Source organism: Pagrus major, chromosome 1 (genome assembly GCF_040436345.1).
Source record: "Pagrus major chromosome 1, Pma_NU_1.0".
In the NCBI taxonomy this organism is placed as follows: domain Eukaryota; kingdom Metazoa; phylum Chordata; class Actinopteri; order Spariformes; family Sparidae; genus Pagrus; species Pagrus major.
This window is the reverse complement of record NC_133215.1, coordinates 19,251,008-19,270,266: the sequence shown is the minus strand read 5'-3', so window position 1 is coordinate 19,270,266 and position 19,259 is coordinate 19,251,008. Positions and strand designations below refer to the sequence as shown.

The window sequence follows — 19,259 nt, the reverse complement described above, 5'->3', positions numbered from 1 at the left end:
AAAAAACACTAGCTACCCAAGAAAGATGATAAAAGCGCAATAAATTCCTCTGGGAGAGAAAGGATGGTTGTGTTAGACCAACACATTAAGTTCCTGGAGGGTAATTACAGTGTAACCACTGCTGTTAGCTGGGAGAAGCAGACATGAGGTCATTATGGGGCTGTCAATGGAGAGGGACGAAGAGGAGAGAGCCAGAGCAATTTAGCAATTCTGAATATTTTACGACACATAATTATGGTTTGGTTTTAGGGGGAAAAAAATGAACAGGAGTGGTACTGGATGAGTGTATGTATGTATAAATGTATGTGTGTGTGTGATTGTGAGACTGCTGTCCAACATCATGTGTGTCTGATTATTACACCGCAATCATTTCTGGCCTCTCTCTCTCTCCCTCAATCCCTCCTCCATCCATCTCTCTCGCTCCCTCGTTAAGGGTTCAGTACCGAACAAAGCACACAGTCATGCAGAGAGAATGTGAGGCTCAACAGAGCGCTTCCAGCTCACACCACAATTACATACGGCTTCTCCCTCACTGTCTCTTCCACCCGCCTTTATCCTCTCTCCCGATGCTTTTCTCCCTAAAACATCCCCGCTCTGTTCTTCTACTCTTTGCATAATGTGTCCTTGTCTTCCTCCATATACGCATCTCTGTCGCACTCAATTTGTCTCTCTTGTGGTGGCCAATTAGAGCCTTATGTCTCCTTCTTCACCCACGGGCTGTGGGTCTAAACTGATTTTTTTTCAGGGTAAAGAAAACATTTTCGCCCCCTTAATAGCTCTCTGTGGAGCTCATTGTAATGCTAGCGCTATTTGCTACACACAAGCATGTTGGGTAATATTTCCACTGACGTTTTTTTTGTGTGCCACAGTTCAGCACACCAAGTTCAGCCACATTGTTATCTCCAAGTAGATGCCTCCCTTTTTTTGTTCCACATTAACTGTGCTGCAAGTTGGAAGAAAGTAATCAAGAAGCGTCTTTTTTTTCTTGCTTCCTGTATCTCTTGGTGAGTCTGCTCTCCGTCGCTGCCTCTTTATTTCTATCTCTGTTTCACCCCTTTCTCCACCAGAGCGTAGAAATGAGGGCTTGATAACCATCTGGCTGTAAGCAAACTCTCTTTGAGCTTGCAATTTCAATCCCCCTCCTCATATTTGTATAGATAACAACAAGACAGTAGAGAGAGGAAAATGTGCTTTATCTTAAATCGATCTAAGAAGATGAATCAAAATTCAGAGATGATGTGAAGCTCAATCTAAAAACTGAACAAAAAAATGATGAGTCAACGATAAATACATATGCGACTGCATCAAAACCAGATGAATTTCCCAAGTTAAAGATTTTCAGGGACAGATAATCAGCATTCCTACCTCGTACTCTTGAGAGAACTTCAGATTGTCGTTTGCCTTGAGGCGCTCAATGTGATCTGCCAGCTCGGAGATGGAGACGGGCGGGTGACTTGCCATGCCTGCCGAGCACAGAAATAGAAAAAGAGGCCATTTGGATACATGTACCAACTAAACTCTTTTGGAGGAAAATGTTAAGATTAAGGATTCTCAGAGGAGGTGTTGTTTAGTGTTCTGTCCATAGTCAGTGGAGGAAGCAAATGGAAGTGTATTTTTTTTTTTTCCTTTTTTGTTAAGTGACCATTTTCTCTCCAGGCAGACAGACAGAAGAACAATGTGCGTGTTGTGAAAGTTACTGAGGCACAGTAACATGTCCTCAGAGTATATGCATACTGCTGGTGAAGATAAAAAAAGGAGATGACACAGGCGGTTAAAAATTTAGTATGAAATATTTTTTCGAGGGTTTGTTTTAAGGAGGTATTCCGGTGGCATTTTGATGAAATGTTGTCAGTTCAAGCAGCTTCATCCTATAGGGGATGGAAGGTTAGTTAGCATGAAAATGGGAAAGACGGAAAGAAAGAAAGAAAGAAAAAAGAAGGAAAGAAAGAAAGAAAGAAAGAAAGAAAGAAAGAAAGAAAGAAAGAAAGAACATGAATGTGAGTGAGAAGAGAAGCTCTATCGTGGACTGGGCCCAACTAACTTGACAAACGGCGATAACCGCGGTACACTGATACACGGTAGGCTGAAAAGGGAAACAACACCATGGTTAATCTTAAAATTACAACTCATACTTTGTACACACACATCAAAGCTACAGCTGTGTGTGTACAGGTGTGTCCAGTTTACCTGGAGTCTGGAAGTTGATTCTGCGTAGCTCCACTGGATCGGTGGGATGATGGGACGACATGGCTTTGCTACAGGGGAAACTGCCCTTCCTGCCTTCAGCCTCAGCCCTTTTCCTGGAATAACAGATCAACACACATCGTTAAATGTATCCCCAACCCTGATGAATTGGACCTTTTACTGCATGACGAAAAGAAGCTGATTCTGGCAAAATTTGGGATTTGTAAACTCAATTTATGGGGATTTGTGTTTGAATAAATGGGCCGGAGTAAGCCTCATAAAATTGCTCCTCGCATTTACAGGGATAGCTGTAATTTTCAGGAAATTTCTGTTTTGAAATCTAGCAGAGCTTTCGTTGACTGCTGGTTTTAGTGTTGCAGCTTTTTATATGTTAATGACTGGCTCATTGTCTGAGATGGAGGTGGGAAACTGCCAGGAGTTAAAAGTGACATCCACCTCTCATTTCCTTTGCTTTTTACTCAAAATCATCAACATGAACAAACTCATGCAGCGCAGTGGTCATTGTTCCTACTCTGAATGTGCACAGTTAGATTTTTATACCTCATATCTTTATCAAATGCAATAGATTATGCTACAATCTATCCAGTGTATTGAAGGTTACATCGCAATCATCAGAGACACATCAGGTTAATTCTGACTCTACTGGGATCTATTATCTACAGCACTCTTTGCAAAGGCTCTGCAAGGAAAATATCCCTGTAGGAGGGTGGAAATGGTAATAGATGGTGTTTGTTTACCTGTCAGGTTTGCTGCATCCAAACAGGGAGAGGAGCAGATAAAAGAACAGACAAGGATGAATAACATTAGTGTCCACTCAACAAACATCAGGGACTAAAGCAGTGCTGAACTTATCATTCTGCCCCTCTTATTAAAACTTAGTACAGTGTTTGATATGCTAAATAGCACCTCCTATAGACACAAAGATAATCAGCGGATGTAAATGTAAATGATAAAAACTTGCCGCCTCCCACACCCTCTAACTGTGACATTGACTCTATGAAAACATACTGGAAATATGCTGTGAAGTGAAACCACAAGTGAGACATAAATGGCTGTGGATCAGCAGCAGCGTGTATGGACTTTACATTATTACCATCAAGGTTAATCATTTTGCAATGGCCACATTCACAGCAATTATTCATGTGCATTAAGAAAGCTGTAGCCAGAGGAACAGATGATTCTCATGAATAATGCTAATGTGTGATAATGTTATCTTTCCCCTATTTGTTATGTGAGCTGACTCTGCTCCCTGTTTATAGTTTTCAAGAACAGATTACAGAAAACACACAGTCACATTTCTATTAAAACGAGTAAGCTAAACCCAGGTGTGATTAGTACGACAGATGTTAGTCCTGCATGTTTCATAAATAATGGAAACACATAATGAACAAACTGGGCTTTGCTGGAAGTATAGTTAGTTCCAGACTATTTTCACTCAAAGAAGTTTTCAAAGGGGGGAGAGGTGAAAAGCAACTAGGCTACTTGTGTGGCCTGTCCTCTTCCAGGTCAAGATGGTGGAGAGGAGGTTTTGTGGCCCGGGCACCACTTAGCAACGCTGTGACCTGGCCAGTCGTCGTGTATTTTATATAACCCTACTTGTATCAGATATTTTATCACTGATATCTGTATACTCTGTGATTTTGTTGTTCTGTTCTGCACAAGCCACATCTTATCACTGCATGTCTGTCCGTCCTCCGAGAGCGTCCCTTCCTCTGTGGCTCTTCCTGAGGTTTCTTCCATTTTTTTTCCCTGCTACAAGGGTTTTTTTTTGTTAGAGCATCTGAGGACAGAGGATGTCTTTCACTGGACAGATTCTACAGCCCACTGAGGCCATGTGATTGTGATTTTGGGCTATATAAATAAAATTGACTTGACTACTTTTTCATACACTTGCTTGCTGGAATTTTTGCCCAAATTGTTGTTGTACTAAAAACCTCTCAGTGTGCTCAATGGATTATTAACCAATTAATCATCACCATTGTCCACAATTAGAAATCTTACAAAAAAAGAGGTCCTGTAAACTGAAACTGCTAATAGCTAATTTTGGTAAACTTTTAATGGCGTCAAAATATAAAGAAAAACAGGCCAAAACCCCGGGATGTGGACTTGAGTCATTGTGACTTGGACTCTGGAAAGAAAAATGACATAAGACCCGACTTGGTGTTGGTAATAAGTAACAGACTTGAGAAAAAATGACTTGGGACCTGTTTGAGACTTGGACTAAATGACCTGAGTCACATGTGCTTAAAACAACTTGGATCAAGTGGCTCAGAGCTAACTAACTGACTCCATGGAAACACTATTATGGGTGATGTTCACATCAGCCATGATAGGAACTGTACTCCCAAATCCTATAGCACGATTATCCTGACAATGGTAGTTAGGATTAATTCATATCAACTTATTTTCATACTAAAGACTTAAAAGTCCTGTCTTATAGCAATAGTCCAGATATTTTATGTAAAGGATAATAAATTGTGCATACCTTTCAGAGAGATAACTTACATTATTTCTTGTTTATGACCTTGCTTGTTAAAAGTTATTTGAGAACTGCTGCTTGACTTCAGGCAAGGAATATATTAAAATATCTATACAATATATTTTACGGTCTAAAAATGTTTTGGTTTGAAAAAGGAGATGAAAACACTGAATCCCTACAGAGTATGTTGCCCTTCTGTGAATATGTAAACTGCCTTTGCAATTATTTTTTCTTATCTTGTATTCACAAAAACTGTCTCTCTCTGATTTCCTTCCTCCTTCTCCCACCAAACCATTTTCACATCTTCCTGGCTCCACTGCTGTTCTTACCTTTTAAAGAGGAGAATGGCGATGACGATGCATACGATGAAGATGACAGCCAACACAGGCCCCACCACCCACAGCAGACCCTCTTCTTCATCTACGATTGGCTGAGGATCCACGTCCGATGAGGTCACGGGATCAGAATAAGGGCTAGTGGCGTACATAGTCTGAAGGGAGAAATGGTTTTATTGCATTTTCACATTTAAATTGGACAAAACTTAATTAAGATGGTTTAACTGTGTGACCCTGTTTCTACTCACATTCTCAGAGAGGTCCAGCAGTGCCAGCACAAAGAAAACATACTCCTGTCCGTTCTGCAGTGGGCGGTTGCGGAAGTCTCCGTAGTTTCTCCCATCACCCAGTGTGAACTCCAGTGGGAGGAACTTAAAGTGAGCTGTGACATAGGCCCTTGGATCTGATTGGCCAGCCTGCCTGCGTATGCGGAGGGCACGACTCACACTGGTCCTGTTGATTTCTTTCAGGAGCTGAAAGGGAAGAAGAACAGAGGATGGGTAGACAGAGATAGATGAAGGAAAGGATTAAAACAAAGGTAACAAAGAGTATCACAGAAAAGATTTGAAATGATAGAAAATCGAGAATAACAGGCATCATTGGGTAATTATTTTGTTCTCATATATGCCAAGTTCAAATAGAGTGCAACATCAAAGGCCATCAGTCACACTATTTCTCAATTCCTCTGACAAAGTAAAGGCAGTGTAGTCTTTTCTCTGGAATTGTAATATTATTTTCCTGAAAAAAATGTTTTGCTTAATATTTGGAAACTATTTTTCTTGACTTTTTATAACAAAAAACGCCTTGGAAGAGAAGGGCACTTTTGGCAATTTTACTTCACACAAAAACCCTCATCAGTAAAAGGAACAATGGGCTGCATTGAGCATTATCAGCTAAGCACAAATGTCTTCATCATCAACTGGATTGCCACCGCATTTATCCATTGAGACAGCGGGCACCATAAAAACTCTATTGAAACTAATCTCATACACATGAATGTGCTTTCAGAGCGGTGTAATGAGGTGATTAAGTCTTTAGAAAAAGGAATTTGATGGGAAATGTTATGTGAAAGTATTGTTCGGACTGAACAGGCAATGGATGGCCAGGTCATCTACCTTTGCATGATTAGATACAAATAGACTAATACAACAGAGTCAGTGGACTCGGCACAATTCTTTGTTTATGTGACTTCAATATTCTGTTCAATTCAGAGTATTAATGCATCTGTCAATGGGCAATTTGAGGGAAGCGAGTTAGCAAACAAAACTACACATCATCTAAAAATACAAATATGACAATGTAAGAAAAAAAGCTGAAATACACACAGATTAATGACAGTGGACAGTCCATATTTTGCCAGCAATATCCAAACGTCTAAGTGAGGGCTGCCCTATGTATCGTTTCAGCATCCACAAAGCAATGTGCGCATGAGCAATAGTCACGTTGCAGGACATGCAAACTCAAATTAACTAAAAAACATTTGTATGGCTCTCATTTTCCATGATTCATCTACAAGAGACGTCTGTCTAATTTTTACATAATTTAGTCTGATTTAAGAGTTCTTGAATACATGAGTATAATTTTTTTCATATTGCAAAAAAGACAACATAATGACATGGTAGTTTGCATTATCACAAAACCGTGCAGCCCTAGTCTAAGTGCATTTATCAGTCCATACACAAGGAGAACTGACTGTCTCTTGTACTGTGGAAGTTTAATGGCTTCTGGAATAAAAGCAAACTTCCTTCTTTTTGTTTCACATACGGGTTGTAATGGTATGAGATTCTAATGATATGATAAGAAAATAATATCAAAATATCACATTTCACTGTTTTACAGTATTAATCAAGTATTATTATCAGTTACAATAAGCCTTACAGAAATGAAAACAGATGGTTGTTTTAGTTAAACAAATACCTTATTAAAATGACAGATATGAAACTTGATATAAAACTGAAAAACATATATATTTTTAATAACACTAATGCAGTAGAGGTCAATGCCATAGATAAGCGTAGTAAGTGTACATATGTTATCATCAATTTTAATGCCACAGTAAACCATGTGACGGGTACACCGCCGCAACCCGACATACAGGTGATCTCAATTGCATTCTCACAGGTACAAGCTTGAACAGTGTACTTTTTGAGGACTTGCTCAGTATTACGCTGTACTTGGGATCTTACTAATCTCAAAGACAATTAATTGGAGTCAAAAACGCCAATCGCTGCTTGTTCTTTTGGCATGGAAAGTAAATGAAAAAGTTAAAATACTCTCAGTAAAACACTTAATATAGTCTGATCTGCTCCAAAGGAGTTTAGCTCACGTAGGCAGTAAAATTGCTGCTGAGCCTGTCTCACAATGACATCTGTATTTTCATTAAATCTCAAGCTGTCTTCAAACACAGTTCCCACGTATGTGTGGGTCTGAATGATTTCAACACTAGAAAGTCTGTCAGTGTTGGAAAGCTGCCTATTTGTTGTGGTGATGCTACCATTTCGTCCTGTCCACAGATTCTTGCATTACGCTTTTGATTACAGCTGCAACAATAAGTCGATTAATCGATTAGTTGATTGAAAGAATATTAATTGCTCCTTTTAATCAATTTTCAAACAAAAATGTCAAATATTTGCCTGTTCCAGCTTCTTAAATGTAAGAACCTGCTGCTTTTCTTTGTCATCTATGATAGCAATCAGGAGTTTTTGGTGTTTGAAGACGTCACTTTGGGCTCTGGGAAATTCTGATGAGCTTTTTTTCTCTCTCGAAATTTTACAGACTAAACGATCCTTCAATTAATTGTGAAAATAATCAGCAGATTAATCAATGATGGAAAAATATTGTTAGTTGTAGCTCTAGTTTTGATCTAACTGACTGAGAAGATACATAATAACGCTTTAGTCATCAAATCTTAAAAAAAATATGATTTTTATTTATTTAAAACAATCATTTGCACACCAGATAGATAAAAAAAGGACCCGACCCTGCTTTGAACCAGTGGAATTACAAACTGATTCAGATTCTCAGCTATTTGCCACTGTCAGAGATCTTTCAGTGAGAAAACTGATAATCCATCCGATGAGTTGATGATCTAAATGAAACGCAGGTCAGTCACCAATATGTGATGTTTACATGTGTTTATGAACCTTCTCTGTATCATATCATGGCCATCGCTCCAATCATCGTCATCACCCTCTTCACATCAGCATAACCTTACAATAAGCTGTTTACAATGACCATTATTAGCTATTTATTAGTGCAATCTCTTGTCAGCTGCATGTCTCACCTCATCCAGGTTCATCTGGTCGGGCTCCTCCCAAGGATTCAGGAACTTCCCTCCTCTCTGCTTCTTCAGCGGCACCACCACAACATAGTAACCCCTGAAACACAGCACACGCCAGGTTTAGGCTTTTTAAAGGAATACTTCAGATCGATGTTTTGGGATGAAGATTGATACCACTGTTGTGTCTGTAAAATAAATATGAAGCTACAGTGTATAAGCGAATGTGAAAAATGTCCTAAACTACAGGAAAATGTTTGTCAGTAGTGATGGTTTGATTCAGGTTGTGCTTTAACGCTGAAGGATTGGTTCCATTTGGTATCTATTATTGTTCTTGGTTACGACAAGCAGATGAGATTATCAGCTTTGTGCTTTCATTTGGCCTGTTGTGGGAGTCCTCAGACTAGCTTTGCTGCCAACACTGAGAAATCCCTCCTAATAGACCAATAAATGAAAAGCAGCAGCAGGAGGAAGCTGTAAAATTTCCTTACAGGGTCTGAAGAACAATTCATTTAAAAACAACCTAATTGGAGCAAATTTGGCACAAATTACTATTAAAAATACTCACATTTAGCCATTTCATTACACCAAATTCTTCACTCTCATTCTCTCAACTCATCCATCGTCATTACCTGACTTTGGCTGTCGTTTGCACGGTTGGTAGCTGCACAGTCACCATGCCATCTGCGTTGGTCTTTCCAACCACCATGGGCTTGGTTTTTAGGATATCCGGGGCGGTGGTGGCCGTGACGCGGTGCTGCAGACCCCCAGCGCTGTTGGCCCGGTTGGTGAGCAGAAAGGAGTACTGGGTGTCTGGCTCTAAGCCAGTGATCAGCTTCTGAGTCTGCTTTCCATCCACTTCCACAGACTGGCCCTTTCCATACAGGATCTGGACATGGGGTAAATCACATATTTTGACAGTTAATTGCATACTTTGCAGGTTAAAAGACAAAATGCAGCACATATTGTGAGTTCTTAAATATTCCACAAGGTCTTTATTTGCCTCAACAGAAAGAACAAGGAGTTTATTTCGAAGAGAACATCAGTGTTTGTCTGATACTGGCAGCTCTATAGTCGCTGGGTTGGTCGGTCCAAAAAAAAGGCACCCTTTTGAGGCCAAATTTGCCATTGAGGTCAAATCTTTGTGAGGTTGTGTGAGGTTGTGTGCATGTGAATGCATGACTGCGTGTGTGCCTGCATGTACCTTTCCGCTTGTTAATTTCCCCTTTAATTTTATTGGTATAATTTGATTAAACTTCAGTACAAAGCTTTATGTGTTGTCTTTGCCGTCGTTGCTGTTGGGTGAACTTCCTCTATCTCGGTTGAATTAAAAGCCTTCGAGCAGCTCAAGAGGCGTTATATGACTCCAAGGCTTCATCAATTATCCAACAGGAAGTGTTGAAATTAATGAACAGCGACCTAACAGGGGAAACTAATGGTTGGAAATAATATGATAAATTATGCTGAATTTTCTTTGTGAGTCATTGTAGAACAGGTAATTTCCCCATCTTTTAGTATCAGCCTTCCTTTATTTGTTTTTACACCATTTGAGAACTGGCTCCTTTTAATTATGGTTTTGATTTAACTACATTTAAAGGTGCACCATGAAGCTTTTTTGGTGACAGTTCTCTAACAGTTGCTCTGTTGTTTACAAACTAAAATGTAAACATGTTGCTTTAAAGTAGATTTAAAACTCATGTTAGGTCTTGCAAACTGTTATTCCTTGTATCAAGACTTTTTTCACTGTTTACGGGCCTGAAAAACTTGCATAGTGCACCTGCTCGTGCTCATGCAAATCTACTCACGGTGAATGGCTGGGCGGGGTTCTTGTCTCGGATTTCCCAGGACAGCAGGACGGAGTTCTTCATGGCAGCCTTTACTCTGAAGTTGGTGGCAAAAACTGAGGCACAAAAATATAAAACAAAAAAACATGAATATGATTCCAGTCTCATCGAATCTTTCTTCTGAAGCAAAAGTAATGGCCTTACCTGTGTGCCATTCTCTAGTACCAGTCTCAAGCTAGCTATCTGCTTTGATCAACACACAGTGAGTCCGACTGGACAGGGATACTTGCCCAAGACCCAAGACTCTTACCTTGTTTTGGGAAAAGGATGTTGGGTCTAAGACTACAGTGACAAGACAATGAAAAAGGACACTTAGGATGTTGTCACCAGACGTTGAGTGTCTGAATGAGTGTGTGTGTGCATGTGGGAGTTGTGCACCATATATGCACAAGTGTGCTGTTAGGAAGCGTGTGTTGCATCCTGAGCGATGAAGATGGGTTGTTAGGAAGTGAGTGAGTCCTACCTTGGTCTAGCCGCTGCGTCCTAAACTGGACACTTGGGCTGAACGGCCCGGGGCCGACAGCTGTGAATGCGCACAACCTGACATCATACACAGTGTCTGCACTCAGACCCTCCAACAAAACACTTGATTCTGGAGCGGGCACCACAACTTCTGAGGCGTTCCCTCGACTGTTTATATCCTTGTACAGCACCGAGTACTTCATAATTTTCCCATTTTGCTCAATTAGAGGGACTGATTTCCACGTCAGCCGGAGGGAGTTGGCAGAAGCCTCCTCTGAGATAACATTCTCTGGGTATCCACTTGGGGCGTCTTCTGGAGTGGTCACCTCCTTTACCGCCTCCTCTCCATAGCCCATTTTGTTACGGGCAGAGAGTCTGAACACATAGTTAGCTCCCTTGTGGATGTCCTGGGCGGTGTAGCGGTTTTCTTTGGTGGGGAACTCAACCACCGTAAAGGGGAGGACGTCAGTGCGGCCGAAGGTGAGGCGGTAGCCCAGGAGTGGGGTGGGTGGGTTGGGTGCAGGGACCCACTGAAGCAGAGCAGTACCTGAATCAGTGGCACTCACCATCAGTTTGGGCTTCTCAGGCACTGGAAAGAGGGAAAAATGGAGAGAGAAAGAATGATGAAAAGACAATTAGAGGATAATTGCAAAGCACATTATTCATTGCCTCAAGCAAAATATGATTAATATGGCACCAAAAGATGGCTTCTTACTGGTATAGCAAGGTGTGACAGAGTGAGACATAAACCAATTCAATGATTTAATGGCCTCTAATGATCATTAGTGATGCTTTAGTCTCAAGGATCATTACTAGCTATGTGTGTGTGCAGACACACTTACGTGGCAGGGCGGTGCAGACAGAAACAGGTTTGCTGCGAGCACCATCCCCCTTGGCAGTGTAAGCCCCCACTGATACAGAATAGGAAGTGTCTGCCTTCAGGTCTCCAAGAACCACCTCCTACAACAAACAACAAAAAGCACCGTCAGCTGCAGAAGGTAACTTACTTATGTGTGGCCTCAGGACAATGAGCAGGGATTCAATTTAATGAAAAATCTGGGTCAAAATTGGTCAAAAAGGTTCAGCCCCAGTGACCAAAGGTACAATTATGAGTACAGAAAGTTACTCAGCTCTTTTCTACACCAACAGCCAAGAAATTCATTTTCTCAACAAAACTCAAAACAACTATATCAAATTATCTCAACAGAGCTCAAAATGTGTTTTTCTCGCAACACAAAAATGTCATTTAACTTTTCAGACACTCAAAACTCATTTGGATTTGCCTCCATCTAAGCACTAATCTGAATATTTTCTTCATTTCCTGGCCTGCAGAAAGCATAAATAATCAGGATATTTTGGCAATACCCGCAAATGACTCATATCAGTTATCTATTTAATGTTTTTTTTCAATATTCTTTTATTAGAAATCCTGGAGAAAAACAGAATGCACAAATGAAAAAGGCCCCCTCCTGCTGGGTTTTAAGCCCTCGCTCTGGTTTTAGGAGATTTGAGAGCTACAATCTCATAAACATGACTCATCTACTCTCTGTGCTTTGTTGTTATTACTATTAAATAATAGAAGGGTTTACTCACGTATTCAGTTGAGTCATCGTTTTCCCACTGAGCAATGGAACCGTGTGGAGGAGAGGGAGAGAAAAACACAATTCATAATATTTAGGATATGATCTTAAAGACTTCAAGCCAAATACATCATCTTTTACTGCTATCTATCAGGAGTAGGTGGCAGGTATTAACATATTTAGGTCCATTATTTTTCCTTGACAAAAATTGAATAAAAATAAAATAAAAAAATTAAGGCTGTTTAGCCTGACCAGATAAGTGGTTACATAAATGGCAGATTGTAATTGACATTTGTTTGACATTTTGAGGAATGGTCTTATTTGCTTTTTTGCTAAGAGTTAGATAAGGAGATTGCTACCACTTGTCACTTGTCTGTGTGTTAAAGGAGACTTATAATACTAATTTTCAGGTTTATTATTTTATTTTGGGTTAATACTTAGAATATGTTTACATAGTTTAGTGCTCAAAAAACACATCAGTTTTCTCATACTGTCCAGAGCTGCAGCACTGTATTCTCTGTATGAAACGCTCTGTTTTAGCTCCTGTCTCTTTAAGACGACCCCCTTTTTAACTTTCAAGATCTTTTACATGCACAAGAACCTATATAAAACACTGATGAAAAAAAAAGAAAAATCATAATAGGTCTCCTTTAAATACAAAGCTACAACCTGCAGCAGTTAGCTTGGCTTAAGACTGTAAAAACTATTTAAACATTCAACAAACGACATACAGTATAGTCGGTCTTTAAGTGAGCTTTAGATGCTAAGTTAAGTAAGATATCCATCTCTGGAGAAAGAGGATGCAACTGGTGGCAAGAAGACAAATAAGCACATTTCTCAAAATGTCTGAATGTTTGTTTTAAACAATGTTAAGGAAGGTTTCTGCTCAATTTGTCAATTTATTTTAGCATCATTTATAATAATTTTTAATAAAATCACATGTCATAGAAGAATTTGATATATAAGCTGTGACAGATGGCTGAATTGTGCAGTTGTACAAACAAAATATGTTAAAATTTGTATTTTATCTACAGTAACAGCTGGCCATATTCTGGCCCTCTTTATTAAATATATCCAGGTAAACCCTTGTGTTTTGGAAGCTAATCATTTCTTCATGGCTTTAGTAAAACTATGATTTCAATGTGAACATTTATAATAAGTAAATAACGTTAATAAATAAAGTTTTATCAGGCATTCATAAAACAGTTCCTGGTAGTTAATCTGATCATAAGGTGTTAGAGAGAGTATGTTAAGGTCACCTGAGAGTCCTCTATGAGGATGTCCTTGATGAAGGGCTGACCCTGAGGTTCTCCGTAGTTCATCCTCACATAGTGCACTTGGTAGCCCCGGATCTGACCGTGCTGCCGTTCGGGCGCGGGTGCTCGCCATTTCACCCTAATGGCCGAGGCGTTCACAGTCTCTGCCTCCACCCCTCGCGGAGGACCGCTTGGAACTAAAAATGCATTTTGGGATAGAGGTCAAGGGTCACAGATGAGGGCACTCAAACCTCTTATGTAAAGGTCTTCCCTTTTTTCTAATCAAAAATCTATTTGTTTCAGGGGCAATAAAAAAAACACCCAAAAGCTAAAAAAAATGTAAAAATACACCCCTCCAAAAAGTCTAAAACTGGTCTGATGTCTGGGAAAAAAAAGTAAAAATAGTAAAAAAAATGAAGGTGCTTGAGGAAAACATGGAGGAAAAAAGCAGTGGAGGATAAGAAGCAAATGTAGAGAAAGATAACAATGGCAGATAGAAAAGGATTTGTTGCCATGGGCTGATAAACAGTGGCAGGCAGTCAAAGAGAAAATACTGTTATCAAGAAAAACCTCTTTCGTGCTGCCAAAAACTACACTCCTTCCAACAAGAAAAAAAATATATATTGGAAGAAAATATATATATAAAAAAAACCACTCCAGCCACTGCTATCTGACCTTTGCATAAAGACTTGAAAGAAAGCCGAAGTGAGAAAAATTTCTGAATGGATGCATTGGGAGTATGTGAATATTAAGAATATTACTAAAAATATTAATCACAAGTAAAAAATAAAATACATTTATTAAGTTGAGCTTAAAAATGTTCAAATAAGTGTCTAAGAGCTGGAGAGGAGTTGGAAGAGCAGACAGTCAGTACGAAAAGGTGCGGAAAAGGCCAAGGAAGAGCAACAGCCAAAGGGTTTGTGTTGGTATTGTTAGCGGAGAATCGAGTGGGAAATCCCAACCTTCACTTTTCCCCAAAAAACAGGGGATTTTAGAAGAAAGGGTAAATTGTGGGAAAAAGATGCTGGCAAAAAAGAGGATAAAAACGGCTTGTGGAGAAAAAAGGGTTACTGTCGAGAAGAGAAAGCAGTGCAGAGGGAGCAGCAGGAGGAGATTTCCGGAGGTTTCTGGTGGTTATGAAGGAATAAAGGAGAGGTTTTGAAAACTGGAGGGTCTGACAGCGGGTCTTAAATGCATCATCAACCGTTTGGATTGCAGGGCAAGGATAGACAAAATGCCTATACTGGCCAGTGGAAGACTTGTTAGTTTAGGATGCTTTGAGCTCATTAGTGCTATGTTAGTTAGGAAGCCATTGTTAGTGGGGCGGACCATCCTAATACAGGCAGGGGGGGTTCGTTTGGGAACATACCATCTTCCTCGGTGCGGATAAGCAGCTGTAAACTTTCCGGTCCATCCCCAGCTTCCGTCTGCGCCCGTATCGTTATGCCATACTCAGTCCATTTCTCCAGGTTTTCCAGGAGATACGGGGAACTTTCCGGAGGAATTCCATCAATTCTTTTAGACATCTTGTTGCCCTCAGTAGTGGAGTACTGGATGGAGTATCCTGTAATGACGCCGTTCTGAAACTCCAGAGGAGGTGGAGCCCAACTTACCAGGATGCTGGTAGAACTGGGACTGGTGCATGTGATGTCCTGGGGAGGTGCTGAAGGAACTGATCGGCCAGTTTTTTGAGGAAGCACAACAGGGGTTGTTTGGGTAAAATGTTATTTGGTGGTGTGTGCGAGTTGTTGTTGTTGGTGGGTGGAGGAGTGAGGAAGTGAGGTTTGCCGTGAAGGAAATGGGGATGATATTGAGCAGACGAGAGACAGAGAACAAAAGACAAAGAAACATAAAATGAAAACAAAACACTGGAGAACAGAAGCTCTTACGAAAAAAATGAGCCTGCGACTAGAAAGCAAGATGGCTGAACAAAGATACTGGATGATGGGTGTCAACTTCTGTTTGGCAGAAATGTTTGATTAATGAAAACGAGTGAATGGCTTAAAAAGAGATGCAACACAAAAACACTGACTAGAGCTTTAACACACAAACATACCTGCCCATAACTTACTTGTCCTTACAGCCTACCCAAGCCTCTGTGATCCAACACGGTGTTTTATCTCTATCTACGAGCCTCTGGCTTCTTACCTTGTCTTTACTGATTCTCTTATAGACCTCAGATTGGTAGCCAACAAATTAAGTTACTTTGCTTTCATTTATTCTTAAGTTGTTTGGTTCTATATTTGCTGAAATATCATTTTGAGTAGGTTAAGTTCTGGGAATCATAAAGGAGCTACTTAATGATACATTTGTTGAAATATCAAATCTGAGGTCAGTTAAGGTCTGGATTCACGACGGCCTCCTTTTGACAATGCAAAAATCCTGTTTGTAAACATACAAATTTATAATGGTCTGATCTCGCATTCATGTATTAATGATTCAGTTTTCGTGGCAATTCTTTTTGCATTGTCAAAATAGAAACCTTTCACTCTCTCCCACTTTCTCTCTCACTCTGTCTCTCTGTCTCTCTCTCAATCACACACAATCACACACAGCACTATCTACGGTTGGACCTACGCGTCTGTGGCGTGTCGATGGACACTTCGTTGGTATACGCCCCGATTCCGTGCTTGCTCTTGGCAGCCAGTTGAAAGGTGTAGGTGGAGAAAGGCTTCAAGTTTTTCAACAGGTAGGAGGTGGTGGGCTCAAAGCTCACTTTCTTCTGAAAGGACATTAAGACAACGAGACGGCAGAAGACGTCAGGTCGTGAGCAAAACAAAAGAAAGAGGTTGTATTAACTACTCAAGGTGTTCAATGAAATCAACCTTTAGAAGACATACTATATGAGGTCAGGTTCTAATACCGAGATCTTATTTATCTCCTGTTTGCCCACCCATCCATCTATTTATACATCTGTTCTAAATCTGTTAACACCCATCCAACCATCCATGAATGTATTACCTCTGCCAGGGAGGTAATGTTTTCACCCGTGTCCATTTGTTGGTTGGTTGCTTTGTCAGCAGGGTTACACAAAAACTACTGAACAGATTTCCCAAAACTTGGATGGAGGATGGATCTCGGTGCAGAATAGACCTCATTCACTTTTGGTTTATTTTTTCCTCACTGTCTTCAATATCACAAGGCGTTATTAAACGTTTAGTAAATTTCTAAGTAATTAATACATTGATCGTGATTTAGTTGGTTGGTATCTATGAGTGAGTACAATTTGATGCAGTTCCTAATACAATTCTGGATCTAGAGTATTTAAATATAGGCTTAATTGAATTAAAAAGGGACTGTACAACCTTGGCGGAGGTATGCACTCGACTTAATGCCAGTTAGTCTAGCAATACAGTCCTCTCAGCTACCAACCAGTCTGTCTCTCTGTCTTGTCTTACCTCCTCTGTGTCGTCAGCTCGTCGGTAGACCAGTTCATATCCTGTGATCTGGTTGTCAGGACCACCCTGGGGTGGGGCCACCCAGGACAACAGGATACTGGTCTCAGACTTGGCCTCACCCTTAAATTCTGAAGGTTGGGATGGAACTACAGAGTAGAGGAAAAACGGGATTAGTAAAACCAAGTTTAGATATTTTCTTACTTGTATTCTTGCAAACTTGTTCAGTTGAACATCTGTCTAATACATTCCCACCATCTCTTACCTCCAGTCTTGGCTATAATCTGCAGGTCCTGGGACAGGGGCCCGTCTCCTACAGAGGTGAAGGCCAGCACTCTGATGTAATAAGTCTTGTTAGGAGTCAAACCCTGGATGGTGATGAAGTTGGCGCTGCGCACCATCTGCTTCTCCCACTGCACAACACAAGCACATGACATGATGCATGAATGCAAGCAGACACACAGATGCACACTCAAGTATGAGACACATGCAGGCAAGTTATCCATCATCTGTGATTCATAAGAGCAGCAACAAAATTAAGCGCACACCTGGTTGACTGGCAGCATGTTGTCTGAGGTGTAGTAGACTCTGTAGCCCACCACCTGTCCGTTTGGTTCCTCTGGTTCATCCCAGTGGATGATTGCTGTTGTGGTGCTCAGCATACGACCTCTGACCTGCAGGGCAAACAGGAAGAACTTCAGCAAAACTGTGCGTGGAAAATGTAAGTTTTGTTGAAGAAATGTGGCTCAGTTTTTTCAGGAACTAAAGACAACTTAAAAATTACACACTATAAGCAAGATTTACTGTATGGAGATGCAGAAGCCACAACAATAATAACAGGTGGCTGCAATATCGCTGTGAAATGACATTTATTGAATTTGCTTTCTCAAACTCTGACCTGTCGAGGAGGCGACGAGGGGGCTTGCTCGGCTGTGCGAGCCTCCACCACATCGCTGGAGGGGCCCTGGCCAATGGTGTTAACGGCGGCCACACGAAAGTCGTAGTGGGAGTACGGGCTGAGGCCGCCTACGCTGTAGCGTGTTGTGGCGATACCATCAATCTCTTTATAGGGGTCATCTGATCCTTTGGCACGATGCTGGAGGGAAGAGAGAAGAATGGTATACTGATTATCTGTCTGTCTGTCTGTCTGTCTGTCTATCTAAGTACACTGTCTATCAATACACAGAGATTGTGTGAAACTAACAAACTGCAAACATCAGACTCTTATTATACAACCAAGATTTACCCCAAAACATACAGAATACTTTTTGTGAATGTGAGTATTCATTCATCGCCTCACTGTTCTCAACATTTAAATACATTACTCCTTGTGGGCAGAGAGTACTCATAAGATTTCATTTGAGCAGTTTGGCGACTTTATGACAATCAGGAGAGACAAGAAACTCTTTTCTTTTGCAGCCCCACTTTCTGACTTAGGCTGTTAATAACTGTTTATACTCATACAGAAATCCAGTGCAGCTTGAGCCATCTTTAGTCCTGTGTGTCCAAAAGCGTGTGTGCACATGCAGCAGCGCCTCTGTGTCTGTTACACACCTGTATAATGTAGTAGGAGACAGGCTCGGGGTTGCCAGAGTCCCAGGTGAGAGTAATGCTTGTTGCAGTTCTCTCCGTCACCACAGGGATACCAGGAGCCTTCGGCAGAGCTGAGGGAGAGAAAAGAGAGATCTTACACACTTTTTCTTTAAAAAGGACATCTTGATGATACTTAACAGGAATTTTGGACCCTAATGACTGGCTTATACTTCACGTCACTCGAGCAGAGTCAGTTTTTTAATTTAGTGCCAATTCATTGAACAATCTGGACAATTTAAAAACAAGATCACAAATCTCCCAGCCTTATTGAATTATTTTAACTGATTTTTCTTGATCCTCATCTATGTTTTCTCTTTAAATAAAAGTGATGGAAACATTTCACTGAACAGACCAGCTCAATATACTAGAATTATACAATGAACATAATATCTGCACAGCAATTACAAGAATTGGACCATAAATATAGTCAATTGAACTAAACACATATAGTGAGATCAGCAATTTGCTTTGATAAGTTATAATCCCTTCAAAGACTGTTTAAAGTGGCCCATTTTTAATCCTAACTAAACCCCCTGTATACTGCCAAATCTGAATACAGGCTTACTATATTGTTGCTTCTTCACAAACTGTAATAATTCTTCCCTCTTTTGATTCTGAATATTGATATTATTTTATTTATTTATGTCAAATATTTTTTTTATACTTACTCGTCTTACTTTATATTTCCTTTGTGATACACATTTTCTCACTCTCAGAGAGAAGAAGGCTTCACTGTGGATGGGTCCTCTTATAAATACTATTTTTATTCTTATCAAGTCTTTTCGCCTAATTCTACTGTTATTGTACTGTTAATTCATTGGTGGCAGGAGTGG

General features: G+C 40.3%; 1 protein-coding gene across 1 annotated transcript in view; it reads right to left on the bottom strand.

Annotated features, from left to right (window-relative positions):
- ptprdb (protein tyrosine phosphatase receptor type Db) overlaps positions 1 to 19,259 on the bottom strand; it is a 72,476-nt gene that overhangs the window by 23,716 nt on the left and 29,501 nt on the right. Inside the window, exons 7-25 of the mRNA XM_073467613.1 lie at positions 18,388 to 18,497; positions 17,732 to 17,929; positions 17,382 to 17,507; positions 17,099 to 17,246; positions 16,837 to 16,982; positions 16,016 to 16,160; positions 14,808 to 15,110; positions 13,442 to 13,635; positions 12,196 to 12,222; positions 11,445 to 11,562; positions 10,604 to 11,191; positions 10,102 to 10,196; positions 8,929 to 9,185; positions 8,303 to 8,396; positions 5,268 to 5,492; positions 5,014 to 5,174; positions 2,943 to 2,954; positions 2,188 to 2,300; positions 1,366 to 1,463 (exon numbers count right to left, since the gene is read on the bottom strand). Of these exons, the coding sequence (XP_073323714.1) occupies positions 1,366 to 1,463; positions 2,188 to 2,300; positions 2,943 to 2,954; positions 5,014 to 5,174; positions 5,268 to 5,492; positions 8,303 to 8,396; positions 8,929 to 9,185; positions 10,102 to 10,196; positions 10,604 to 11,191; positions 11,445 to 11,562; positions 12,196 to 12,222; positions 13,442 to 13,635; positions 14,808 to 15,110; positions 16,016 to 16,160; positions 16,837 to 16,982; positions 17,099 to 17,246; positions 17,382 to 17,507; positions 17,732 to 17,929; positions 18,388 to 18,497 (3,158 nt within the window). The remainder of the gene's footprint in view (positions 1 to 1,365; positions 1,464 to 2,187; positions 2,301 to 2,942; positions 2,955 to 5,013; positions 5,175 to 5,267; positions 5,493 to 8,302; positions 8,397 to 8,928; positions 9,186 to 10,101; positions 10,197 to 10,603; positions 11,192 to 11,444; positions 11,563 to 12,195; positions 12,223 to 13,441; positions 13,636 to 14,807; positions 15,111 to 16,015; positions 16,161 to 16,836; positions 16,983 to 17,098; positions 17,247 to 17,381; positions 17,508 to 17,731; positions 17,930 to 18,387; positions 18,498 to 19,259) is intronic.